The 11636-nt window shown below is 34.1% G+C and overlaps 1 protein-coding gene across 3 annotated transcripts; it reads right to left on the bottom strand.

Moving 5' to 3' along the window:
- Positions 1–409: 409 nt before the first annotated feature.
- On the bottom strand, positions 410–11159 carry LOC145331429 (akirin-2-like). 3 transcript variants are annotated; one of them, XR_013883727.1, is made up of 8 exons: positions 10774–11159; positions 9080–9204; positions 6383–6495; positions 5481–5567; positions 5002–5064; positions 3993–4073; positions 1536–2369; positions 410–1405 (listed from the first exon to the last, which is right to left on the bottom strand). XR_013883727.1 is itself a non-coding variant. In XM_080176072.1 (7 exons), the coding sequence occupies exons 1-6, from the start codon at positions 10890–10892 to the stop codon at positions 3993–3995; spliced, it is 588 nt and encodes a 195-aa protein (XP_080032198.1). In that variant the 5' UTR covers positions 10893–11159; the 3' UTR covers positions 410–2369. The 3 variants fall into 3 exon arrangements, 1 of the variants encoding a protein (XP_080032198.1); XR_013883728.1 differs by having other exon boundaries at positions 410–1365; XM_080176072.1 differs by having other exon boundaries at positions 410–2369.
- Positions 11160–11636: the final 477 nt, after the last annotated feature.

The following is an 11636-nucleotide window of genomic DNA, read 5'->3' as shown; positions in this document are numbered from 1 at the left end:
GGTCATGGAAAGAAAACGAAGTTGCGGGATTCGTCGCATTTTTACAGTAGATTTTGAAAGGTTATTTTAGGTTAGGTTAGGTAAGTGTTAATGATTAATGAGGGGCTAGAAATAGGAGAAAGGCTAATGTGAAAAAGCGACGAAACCCACGTCGTTTTCTTTCCATGATCCGAAATTTCATCTAAAATACTATCAAGAATAAGACCAGCCAAGTGCGGCACACACAAGGGGATTATTTTAGGAGACATATGCTTCAGAGGTCTTCAGGACTACATGACAGAAGCAGAAAATTTAGTAACCAGAGAAAATAAAACTTAGCTTTTTCAAAATTAATGAGAAAAAATTACGGACAGTCCAACAAGAATAGATTATAGAGTAGCTGTGCTATAAATAGATTAAATATACCATGTATTAAACATCGAAATTTATTTTATCAAATGATAAAAAACCGAAAAATAGGGCGCAACAATTTTAATAAAAAATACTTATTATTTACATAAATAATAGGTAAATAACTTATTTTAGGACACAAATAAAATTTTGAAAATACAAAAGAATATAAACATGATAGGTACCTAAAAACTTACCAATTAACATTTCCAATTTTTTCTTTGAGCAACGGAATGAAACAGAAAAACTTTCCTTAACAATAAAAGAAATATTTTACGCCAAACCTGATATGATTTAAATATGTAAAAAAAAAATGGTCTTTTTTGTTCTTGATATCTAAAATGCAAAAAATGGAAATAAATATACATATGAGTTACATATAAATCGGGACTTAAATTAATGCCTAATATTACATACATAAAGTTACTTAATATTAATAAAAAAAATCAAGGATATTTTAAGGACAAAAAACATATTTTTCCAAAAATATACCATAAACAAGTTTTCAACTCGAATCATGACAGAAAATTGTTGCTAAGAGGCAAGATCCAAGAGGACCTAATTTGCCTTTTTCACAAAAAAATTAATCATGAAACAAGATGGTAACGAGTTTAATCTAATGGCCAAAAACCATTTTTTTTTAATCGACCGCAATAATAGCCATGTGATAAAAATATTTATTTACTATAAAATCAACTTTTGATTTAAAAAAACAACATTAATGAAATGTTGCCAAAATTTTTCAGATTAATCTAACAAGGACTGAATGAATTACTTGGAAATTTTGAATAATTTTGCTAGGATAACGAATATTATCAAATTATAAAAAAAACATGAATATTAATCAAAATAATGATTAAAGGTTCTTCTTTGACTTTACATTATTATACAATTTCTCATTGAAACTAGGACAAACTTATTAGAAGAAGCAACCTTTAAAAATAAACAAAAAATATAAAAAGACATTTTTAATAACTAAATTATTAGCCACAAAAAATTTTACTCCAAATTTTATCTTTTTTAAGATTCAAATGGTTGATGTTATAAAAGCATTTTTTTTTCTCCATTTTAATTTTACTAAAAAAGATCACAGAACTTAATAGTTACATATCAACATCATAAAATTAGAAAACAATAATTTGAACCTTAAAAATGTTTTCAAAACTGGGTAAATTTCTTATTACTGCGACTATTTTCTGGCACTTATTTTAACATAGTTCAGGGGTGTACAGTACACTGTTCATGATAAAAATTATTAAAAATATTTTAACTGAAAATATCTACTTTAAATTGAAGATTATTGACTTAAATCCTATTATTTTACACCCCTGAATAAATCACTATTTGAATAGAAATTACACATAGGTTTTAATCGCCAATTATGTTGGAATCTAACAGGATTTTTTAATTTGATGAAATCTTTGAGGGAGGCTTATGATAAAAAGATATCGTTCAATTTTACAAGGAGTAAAAATTATAATCAAAAATGGAAAAGGATATTAAGACGATAAAAATCACGATATTATTAAGTTTATGTATTTCTTCCTCTCGCTCGCACTTTAATATATAATAATATTACAAGTCTTATAACTTAAATAACTCTAAATTAAGAATTATATTAACTGAAGATATTTTATCATATTACATTATTTTGTCTGTTTGAATCAACAAGCTTGAAATATCAAGAACCTCACCATAATATCACTTCATTCAAAGTTTTTTGGTTTTAAAAATCCGCCACTTTTTTTAACTTAAAAAATCTTCCAATTACTTTAATGATTATAATCTGACCATTCAACCGTAAAATTATCTTAATCACTTTACATTTGCTTTCACTGATAAAATTTCGTCTATTTTGATAAAAAGTTAAAACTTTTGTAGAAATTATCTTTGTTCTTCTTTGTTGGGTGACGGATTAGCCTCAGTAAATCAAAGTTGATGTATGGTTTGGCATTGATAACACGTTTACTATTTGACACCTGAAAATACACTTTAAATTAAGATTATTGTTATTGTAAGAAATATGCAGGGGTGTATATTCTGAACAAGATTCATTTTTTCCCCTGCTGCAAAATATAATCTAGGTACCGAATTTATTTCTAGCCCCTGGTTTCTAGTTTTTAAGAAGAAGGAGGGAGAAAAATGGAAAAATATTTTTACTTCTCTTAATCTTATTAATTTTTTACCCAACATATTTCTTTGAGTTTTCCCCTAGGTAAGAATATGCAGAATATATACCCCCTGGAAATATATTTAGAACATTAAAAACGCCATTTTAACTATCTGCCTATCACTAATCACATATCATAATATATCATCTATCAATCCATCTACCTAACTAGCTATTAATCGTAAAAATATTATTCAAGATGTATGTCCATCAGGGTTGTCGAATTGGGCACTTTTTTTGATATTGGGCGGCCCAATTGCCCAAAAGGGTTTTAGGCGGGTTTTGGGCGCCCAAAAGTGGTTTTGGGCACCCTTTTTGGGCAAATGTCGTAAAAAGCATTTAAAAAGGATATAAAATAGCTTAAAACCATACCTAGACTTATTATTAGAAATAAAATAGCCTAAAACCATCTCAGGACCTATAAAGGCTCCACTGGAAAGGAGAACCATATCGGTTCAGCAGTTAGCGAAATCCTTCTCTAGATACAAAAAAGCTTACTAATTTATATAGTTAACTAGCGGCTACGGCCCTAGAGGCCTCTAGGGGCACTTGAGGAGGGGAGAGTCAAATTTGATAATCCAATTTTATTATTATATTAGATTTAAAAAGAAAAAAAAATTGGGGGGGGGGGTTTCCTCCCCCCATTTTTATTTTTAGTTTAAAAAAAAAATTTTAAAAGTTTTTGGGAGAGTGTATTTTTTTCTAGGGGCGATTTCTCTTAGGAGGGTGGTGGTACCCTCCCCCAAAATAGTTATAAACCTTCCCAGAACCTATGAGAAGCTACCCTGTTAAGGAGAACCCGATCGGTTCAGCGGTTAGCGAGATCCTACGGTACAAACACACAGACACACAAACAAAAAGACACACATCCTGTTACTTTAATATAAGGATATCACCCAAAAAATAGGCCCCCCCCCTCTTTTTTAACCCCCTCCCCTTTTTCTCTCCCCCTAAAAGGGGGGTGCCTAAAACTGCCCGAAAGTACCTTATATTGGGCGGCCCAAAACCACCCGCCCAAAACTGCCCGTCCAAAAGCGCCCGCCCAAAATGACAACCCTGATGTCCATTGATAAATCGGATCATGGAAAGAAAACGAAGTTGCCGGTTTCATCGTATTTTCACAGTAGCTTTTGAAGGGTTATTTTAGGTTAGGTTAGGTTAAGTAAATGTCAATGATTGCCCCGCATGGTTAGAAAATATGCCCCACAGGGCTAGAGCCCGCCGCAGGGGCTAGAAATAGGAGAAAGGCTACTGTGAAAAAACGACGAAACCGGCAACATGATCCGATAAATGTATCTTAAAATATATCTGTCTTTTCTGTTAACCGACGTTCATTCATACCACTATACACATATCATGCTAACATTAGGGCGTCACTCTGTCCGAATCCGTCTACAATTCTATTTCTCTATATGTATAATAAATGACCAACCTATGAAAGGTATGAAGGAACTTGTGATTCCTGAAATCTTCTCTGAATCTGATGGTCGATAAATTTCACGAAGGAATCATACTGAAATAAAAAATATTTTAACTAGGTACAATAAAAGTTTTTTTTAAAAAGCTGACAATTTCATCCACCCAATATATTAGGAAAATATAGAATTTAAAAGAATAACTTGAAATCAATTAAAAATCTGTTAGGTACCTAATTGAAAAAAATGATTTAAAGGGAATTTGAGTTTAGTGATAATTTTTATTAACAACGACGGTTAACATCATACAGACATAGTAAAAAAAATGTTAATTTTTGTAAACTGGCATGTTAACAATAACAAAACCGATGCAAGGTTAAAAAAAGGCTAAAAGGCTGATGAACTTGTATAAAAAAAACCTTTGTATTTTCAACAATGCAACATCCTTTAGTTGTTGTTGTAGCCATGATTCTCTGAAGTTAGGACTCAGATGCACACGGAGACTGGAAATGAGAATCCTTTGGCCAATCTTAGATTGGTAAGCTTCGCGCACAGCTAATTGTATTCTAGGTTACATTACAAGCTGACCCGCAATTTTCGTGGAAGCTACTCAATTATTACATCACCCTGGCCTAGAGTTTTGGCAGGTGTTCCCTATTAAGCCACCCTAATTAATGGCACTCTCATACGAGGAGCATGGATGAGGGAAAGCATGGATAGAGCTGCTTGATTTGTAGAATCCTAACTTCCTACAAATCTCCCCCCTAACAACCCTAGGGCATCTAAGGGAAGGTTGCGTGTTCATAATCTGACAAATTGCGACAGCATTTGTCAACCAAGTGCAAAGTCTATGTGGGGACTTGAACTCGGTTTCTCCCAACCACAGCGTAGTGCGCTAACCACTACACTATGGGACACCCCTTTAGTCACACATTTATTCAGAAACCCTTTGACTGAACCTACGAATTCCATATCAAATTAGGAAAAGGGTAGCAGTGCTATAGGTAAGAAATACATTTATCTAACCTGTTCAGATAGTTTTTGTTGGAGGATTTCTTCAAATTCTTGTCTAACGTGTTCTACTCTCTCCTGCAAAAATATTTAAATTACAAAATTGTAGACAAAAAAGGTGAATTTTGGATTTTTTGGGTTATCAAAAACAAGACTGGGTGGAGGGGAGAATGCACCAAATTAAAAAAACACTTATCTTGGTCGAATTCATTTATGTTTTAGTTTTTGTTTACAAGAGGTGGCATCCCCTCCCCCTTAAAAATGAATAAACTGAAGAAAAAAAATACATTTCAATTCTAAAAATATGGCTACGGGCAAAGTAAACATTAACAAATAAAAAATAATCTAAATAATTTATTTTTTTTCCAAATTAAACCTTAAACTATTCAATACGTCAGGTACAGGTACCGGAAATATATCACAGAAATAGATTTTGCATTTTTTAACTAGCTTATAGAGTTGCTTTGCTTCGGTAAATAAAACAAGGACGATACCTTACACATTCTCTCAGCGATAAGGGTCATCTGTTTGAGAGTGAATATGGGCTTTTCCTTTACATCACTGCAACTAGTAGCAGACAACTGAAAAATAACAGATATATTAATTTCAAGATTTTTTTACTCCAACTATCCGATTTACAAAAGTAACAGGATATCCGTCTGTTTGCCGGCTTATGTCTACAAACAGTTTGCACCGATCATTTTACAATATACAGGGAAGTTTAGTATTTATAAGTGCAAGTTTTTGACTAAAAGATAGGAGAGGTAAGTAACACTTCATCCTTGAAAAACAAATTCTTTTATGTAATATATATGTTAGCCAGATGAACGTAAAGACACAGAAGTTATAGAACAGATGTGCAACAAAATCAGGTGATCCATCTATAATACAAAGTAGAACGATGTCTGTCTGTTTGTTTGTTTGTCTGTTTGTTTGTAGCGAAGGATCTCGCTAACCGCTGAACCGATAGGGTTCTCCTTTACAGGGTAGCTTCTCATAGGTCCCAGAAAGGTTGATAACTATTTTCTTGGGGGGTGGGACACCCCCAACCCCCCAAAAAATGAAAATACCCCCCCCCCTCAAAAAAAAAAAAAAAAAAATTTTCTTTTTAAAACTAAAATTAAAATAGTGGGATCGACTATCCCCCCCCCGAAAAAAAAATTTACCCCCCCCCCCAAAATGAATTCTTTTAAAAAATTTTCTTTAAATCTAAAATACGAAAAATTGGTTTAATCAAACCTCTTGGGGCAAAGCCCCTAGAGGCTAGGGGCGAAGCCGCTAGTTTAAATTAAAGAACTGACGAATTCAAACTATTGTTTGTATTCATTGAGAAAGCTTCAGTTAGTTATCGATGCGGGTCTGATATTTGTGAATCATTTTCTGTCAATGATAATACCTGATTGGAGTGTGTGCTAGTGCTAGGACTGGAGCATGCAGCTGCAGCCTGGAGTCCATCTGTGTCCATCATTGGCTCTGGAGAGCTGGGAGCAGATCCGGGGGATGAAGGTTCTAAAAATAATGTTACAATTATTAGGGATAGTGTGTGTTTGGCTAATTTCTTAGTTTTTGGATCTATTTATCACATAGAGCTAGTAGGACAAGACACTTTTGTAGTATTCATTTAAATTTGGCTTCCAATATCTATCTCATGAAATGGTGTTAAGTTTAGTAAGATGTTTCTAAATTATAAAATACTTTGTTATTGAGATCATGACAATAATCTAGTTCTCCTTTGTTATTCACAGGGGTGTTAATTCTGCACAAGAGGGGGGGGGGGGGAAATGTGGTGACTCGTCACACGACATACCAGCAATTTTATTTTGGATGCTACTCCCTTAGTTTTAGAGATAATTGGATAAAATCTTTTGGGCTGGGTCACTAATTACCCCAACTAGTGGTATCTTTAAAAAAAACGGCAGCGGGACCGCCGCTCCCGCCGTCCGCCGCCGTTTTCCGCCGCCACCAAAAAAAAATTTTTTATTGCATTTCTCGCCGAATTAGGCAATTTGGAATCATTTGAGACCATGTTATTTTTTTCAAATTATCGTTTATCAAGGTATATCTTAAATACAGTAATTCTCCTGTGATTTTGAAGATATTGAAACAAAATCTCTTTAGGTTGGTAAGTTTAAAATATTTGAATTAAGAAAACGGCGGCGGGACCGCCGCTCCCGCCGTCCGCCGCCGTTTTCCGCCGCCACCAAAAAAAATTTTTTTATTGCATTTCTCGCCGAATTAGGCAATTTGGAATCATTTGAGACCATGTTATTTTTTTTTAAAAATTTTCCCCTTACAAGCAACCCTGCAGGGGGACTTAGTCATTTTTTTCAAATTATCGTTTATCAAGGTATATCTTAAATACAGTAATTCTCCTGTGATTTTGAAGATATTGAAACAAAATCTTTTTAGGTTGGTAAGTAAAAAATATTTGAATTAAGAAAACGGCGGCGGGACCGGCGGAACCGCCGCTCCCGCTGTCTGCCGCCGATTTCCGCCGCCAACAAAAAAAATTTTTTTTTGCATTTCTCTCCGAATTAGGCAATTTGAAATCATTTGAGACCATGTTATTTTTTTCAAAAATTTTTCCCCCTACAAGCAGCCCTGCGGGGGGACTTAAGTCATTTTTTTCAAATTTTCGTATATCAAGGTATATCTTAAATTCAGTACTTCTCCTGTGCTTTTGAAGATATTGGAACAAAATCTTTTTTGATGGGTCAGTGGCGGCGGAAAACGGCGGTCCCGCCGCCATTTTCCGCGGCCGTACCTCTGCCATTTGTTACTAACCTACCTAAAAATATTTTGTTTAAATATCTTTTAAAGCACAGGAGTCCCCCCGCAGGGTTGCTTGTAAGGAGAAAAATTTTTTTAAAAAATAACATGGTCCCAAATGATTTTAAACTGCCTAATTCGGCGAGAAATGCAATAAAAATTTTTTTTTTGGTATCGGCGGAAAACGGCGGGAGCGGCGGTCCCGCCGCCATTTTCCGCGGTGGTACCTCTGCCATTTTTTATTTAAATATTTTTTACTGACCTACCTAAAAAGATTTTGTTTCAATATCTTTAAAAGCACAGAAGTAGCACTGTATTTAAGATATACCTTGAAAAAAATGACCAAGTCCCCCCGCAGGGTTGCTTGTAAGGGGAAAATTTTTTGAAAAAAATAACATGGTCTCAAATGATTCCAAATTGCCTAATTCGGCGAGAAATGCAATAAAAAAAATTTATTTTGGTGGCGGCGGAAAACGGCGGCGGACGGCGGGAGCGGCGGTCCCGCCGCCGTTTTTTTTTTAAAGATACCACTAGTTGGGGTAATTAGTGACCCAGCCCAAAAGATTTTATCCAATTATCTCTAAAACTAAGGGAGTAGCATCCAAAATAAAATTGCTGGTATGTCGTGTGACGAGTCACCACATTTCCCCCCCCCCCCCCCCTTTATTTTTATTCCCCTGCTACAATTTTTTTTATTTTTTTCACCCTCTAGTTTTTTCTCACCAAGAAGGGGGGGGGGGGGGAAATGGAAAAATATTTAAAGAATTCTATATTTTATCCCTCCTACCACACATTTTTTTGTTTTTGTTTTCACCAAGGAGGGGGGGGGGGAAATGGAAAAAATGTTTTTAGTTTTCTTAATTTTTACATTTTTTTCCCTCCAACCACTTATTTTTTATTCCCCCCCCCCCCCCCTGAGCAGGGGATCCCATGTAGAATATACATTCCTGGTTATTCAAGAGATAATTTCATAAGTATAGAATTGATTAATATCCACTTGTTAGATTATATGAAGATATACAAAAGGACACCAATTGACATATTTACTTCATTATAACAAAGACAATAAATAAAACGTTTAGGCTTCATTAAATTGATCGTCATGTCATTTTTGACACATTTAAAAGTTCAACATTTCTTAGTAGGAATTTCAAGTTTTAATTCTCTACAAATAATGGAATGAAAACAGAAATAACTACCTATCGCTTTATGAAAACGTATATGGCATGCGAAAAAAGAAAGTTTTAATGACAGACCTTCGTTCGAGAATTAGGACAAAATTAAAAATCTATGAATACCGACAACATTGTTAAAAACAGCTTACCTACAATCTGTCTTCGCTTCTTCATCCTTTTAATTTCATCTCTAAGATTGTTGGCAATCTGTTCTGGGGTCAGACTGGATTCTCTGAAACAGCTGGGGGGCTTCACAGCCTCTCCTCCCTCTCCCCTAAAAAAATTAAGTATAATCAAACGGGAACGGATTAAGGACGTGAAGAGGAGATAAAGACTTGCAGAAATATAGATAAAGCATTAATCTATTGTTCTAGAATTTGTATCTTTTAATTTACATTACCTATACATACTAGAATTTTGTAAATGGCCCCAGATATAAAATAGGTAGTTGCACGAAATGAATTTAAACTTGAATTTTGTGAACCACATATTTTTCCGTATCAGTAGTTTCTACCAGGGTGTCGGAGCCGTATAATTTTGATGCGGCTCCAGCTCCGGCTCCTGCTCCTACCTTAAAATTAATATATCAATTTTTTTTCATTATTGAATTTGATAAAATAAAATAAATAATATAAAATATTTTGCTTTTATTTGATTAAAGCTATATAAAAGTAGAAGGATGTGTGTCTATTTGTTAAGTAACAATAGTTTTTCAGTTTATTATATGGAAATAGACCGTTGCCAAATTATGATATTACTTTTAAAAATCATTTTTAGCTAATCCGGAGCCGGAGCCGTTTTTAACGAAAAATACGGCTCCGGATCCGGCTCCACCAAAAATGTTGCTGCTCCCGGCTCCTGGCTCCGGCTCCAGAACACTGGTTTCTACTACATCTATAGGGCGGGCATAGGTTAAACCTTTCGTCTTAATAACAAGAAAGCAAGTTCGAACTTCGGATAAAAGTAAATATTGCGACTGTTGTAACTTATAATTGAAATTTCAATACTTTTACTTAGTTCAACCTCTTTGTCGGGGCTATGACAATGAACGATAGATTGATACATTTCCCAAAATGAGAAACAAAATTACTCCTGTGGACTAATCATGATTTGATGATAAAGTAAGTAAATTAAGTTATAAAACAAAGTGTAGATGTTTCTATACGTTAAGAAAATGAAAAAATTAATTTCGAAGCTTGTCAACTTATCATTAGGGATGGCAATCCGTCAAATTTTTGGACCGGATTCAGATTCTTTCGGATTCTTAAAAAAATCCGTCCAAAAAATGGCGATTCCCGCGGATTCTAGCAATATTTTAAAAGGAACTATTAAAAAATAAAAAAATTTAAGTGCTAGGTAAATATGTCCTAAAAATTAATGTTCTTGGTGTTCTCTATAATTCACTCTCGAGAATCGAACCAGATTTTAAAAGATTATAATGATGATAATCTTTGCCTTCAAGAAGATGGAGTTGAAAGAAAAAACTCAAGACGCTAATTATAGCCTACCAATTAATAATCCGAATCCGCTATTAAAAAAACTGATTCCGGATTCAGATTCCAAAATTGATCAAAAATTGGGCGGATTCCGGATCCCGGATTCGGATTGCCAACCCTACTTATAATAGTTGATTATCGCATCGTATTATAGACAGCTTTCCGCATAAATGAAAAATTATAAAATTAAACCTGGTAGGTAGGTAGGAATTATTCCTATATTTATTATCTCATCGTTCGTGGACAATTGACTGTAATACGATGCTATACATCATTTTTCAGAATTCTATTCAAGCGGATTTGTAGCCACACTAGAAAAAAAATAATATCGCATCAACAAAACTGACCTCATTTTCTTCTCTGGCGTGACATGCATCGGCATACACCGGCGCCGTTTGTTGGTACGGTTTGGGGACGTGTACAGCGGGTCAAAATCCAGGCTCCTCTTCAACGTGACGCACGCCATCTTTGATTTGGGGTTTTAACTAATTTGAATAACTAGGTATCTATTTGATACTTTCTCACTAATCAAATAGTGTAAATTTATAAGGCTGAAATACTGCTAGATTCCTTTTCTATCTGAAAAAAATAATATAAACAAGGTAGGTTAGGTAGATAAATGTTAATGATCAAACCGCGGGGTTAGGAAATTGGCCCCCACCGCTGGGGTTAGAAATAGGAGAAAATCTACTATGAAATTACGACGAAACTCGCTTCATCGTTTTCATTCCATGATCCCATCTTGAGGAGAAAATTCTATTTTATCGACTAGGGTAAACTACGCGAAGATGAAGACTAAATTTGAAATAAAAATCTACATATATTATCAAATGCTTTAATACTCTATATTTTGTTATGGTCGTTTGTCTGACATTGTTAGATTTGTTAGGCTTCACTTTTTTATGAATTTTATCAACCTTATTGAAACAAGTTTCGCAGCGTTATCACAAGTTTCATGCAAAATACACAATTTAAAACATAAATTAAATATAAAAGTCACTTAAGGCATGAATTTAGTTTTAAAATATTCTTGTATAACCTCAAAAACGTGTCTTGCGAGGTTTTGGCACGTTTAGGTGGATATAATATATATAACTTTCTAAACATATCATACTTTGAAAAATCACATTTTCGGGGGGAAAAAACTTTTTTACATGAATTTTATTATACAAAATGGTTTTTTCTGCTATTTAAGCCTTTTTTAAATTGT

The sequence above is a fragment of the Acartia tonsa genome, chromosome 11, assembly GCF_053477335.1.
Source record: "Acartia tonsa isolate MP-2025a chromosome 11, ASM5347733v1, whole genome shotgun sequence".
In the NCBI taxonomy this organism is placed as follows: domain Eukaryota; kingdom Metazoa; phylum Arthropoda; class Copepoda; order Calanoida; family Acartiidae; genus Acartia; species Acartia tonsa.
The sequence above is the reverse complement of the archived record's forward strand: the minus strand, read 5'-3'. Positions and strand labels throughout refer to the sequence as shown.

Excerpts from the sequence above, each read along its gene's own strand:
- LOC145331429 (XM_080176072.1), bottom strand. The coding sequence starts at position 10,892 with ATGGCGTGCGTCACGTTGAAGAGGAGCCTGGATTTTGACCCGCTGTAC. Across the intron at positions 5,568-6,382 it reads CTAGCACACACTCCAATCAG|TTGTCTGCTACTAGTTGCAG; the intron begins GTATTATCATTG and ends GTTATTTTTCAG. Across the intron at positions 5,065-5,480 it reads TCGCTGAGAGAATGTGTAAG|GAGAGAGTAGAACACGTTAG; the intron begins GTATCGTCCTTG and ends ATATTTTTGCAG.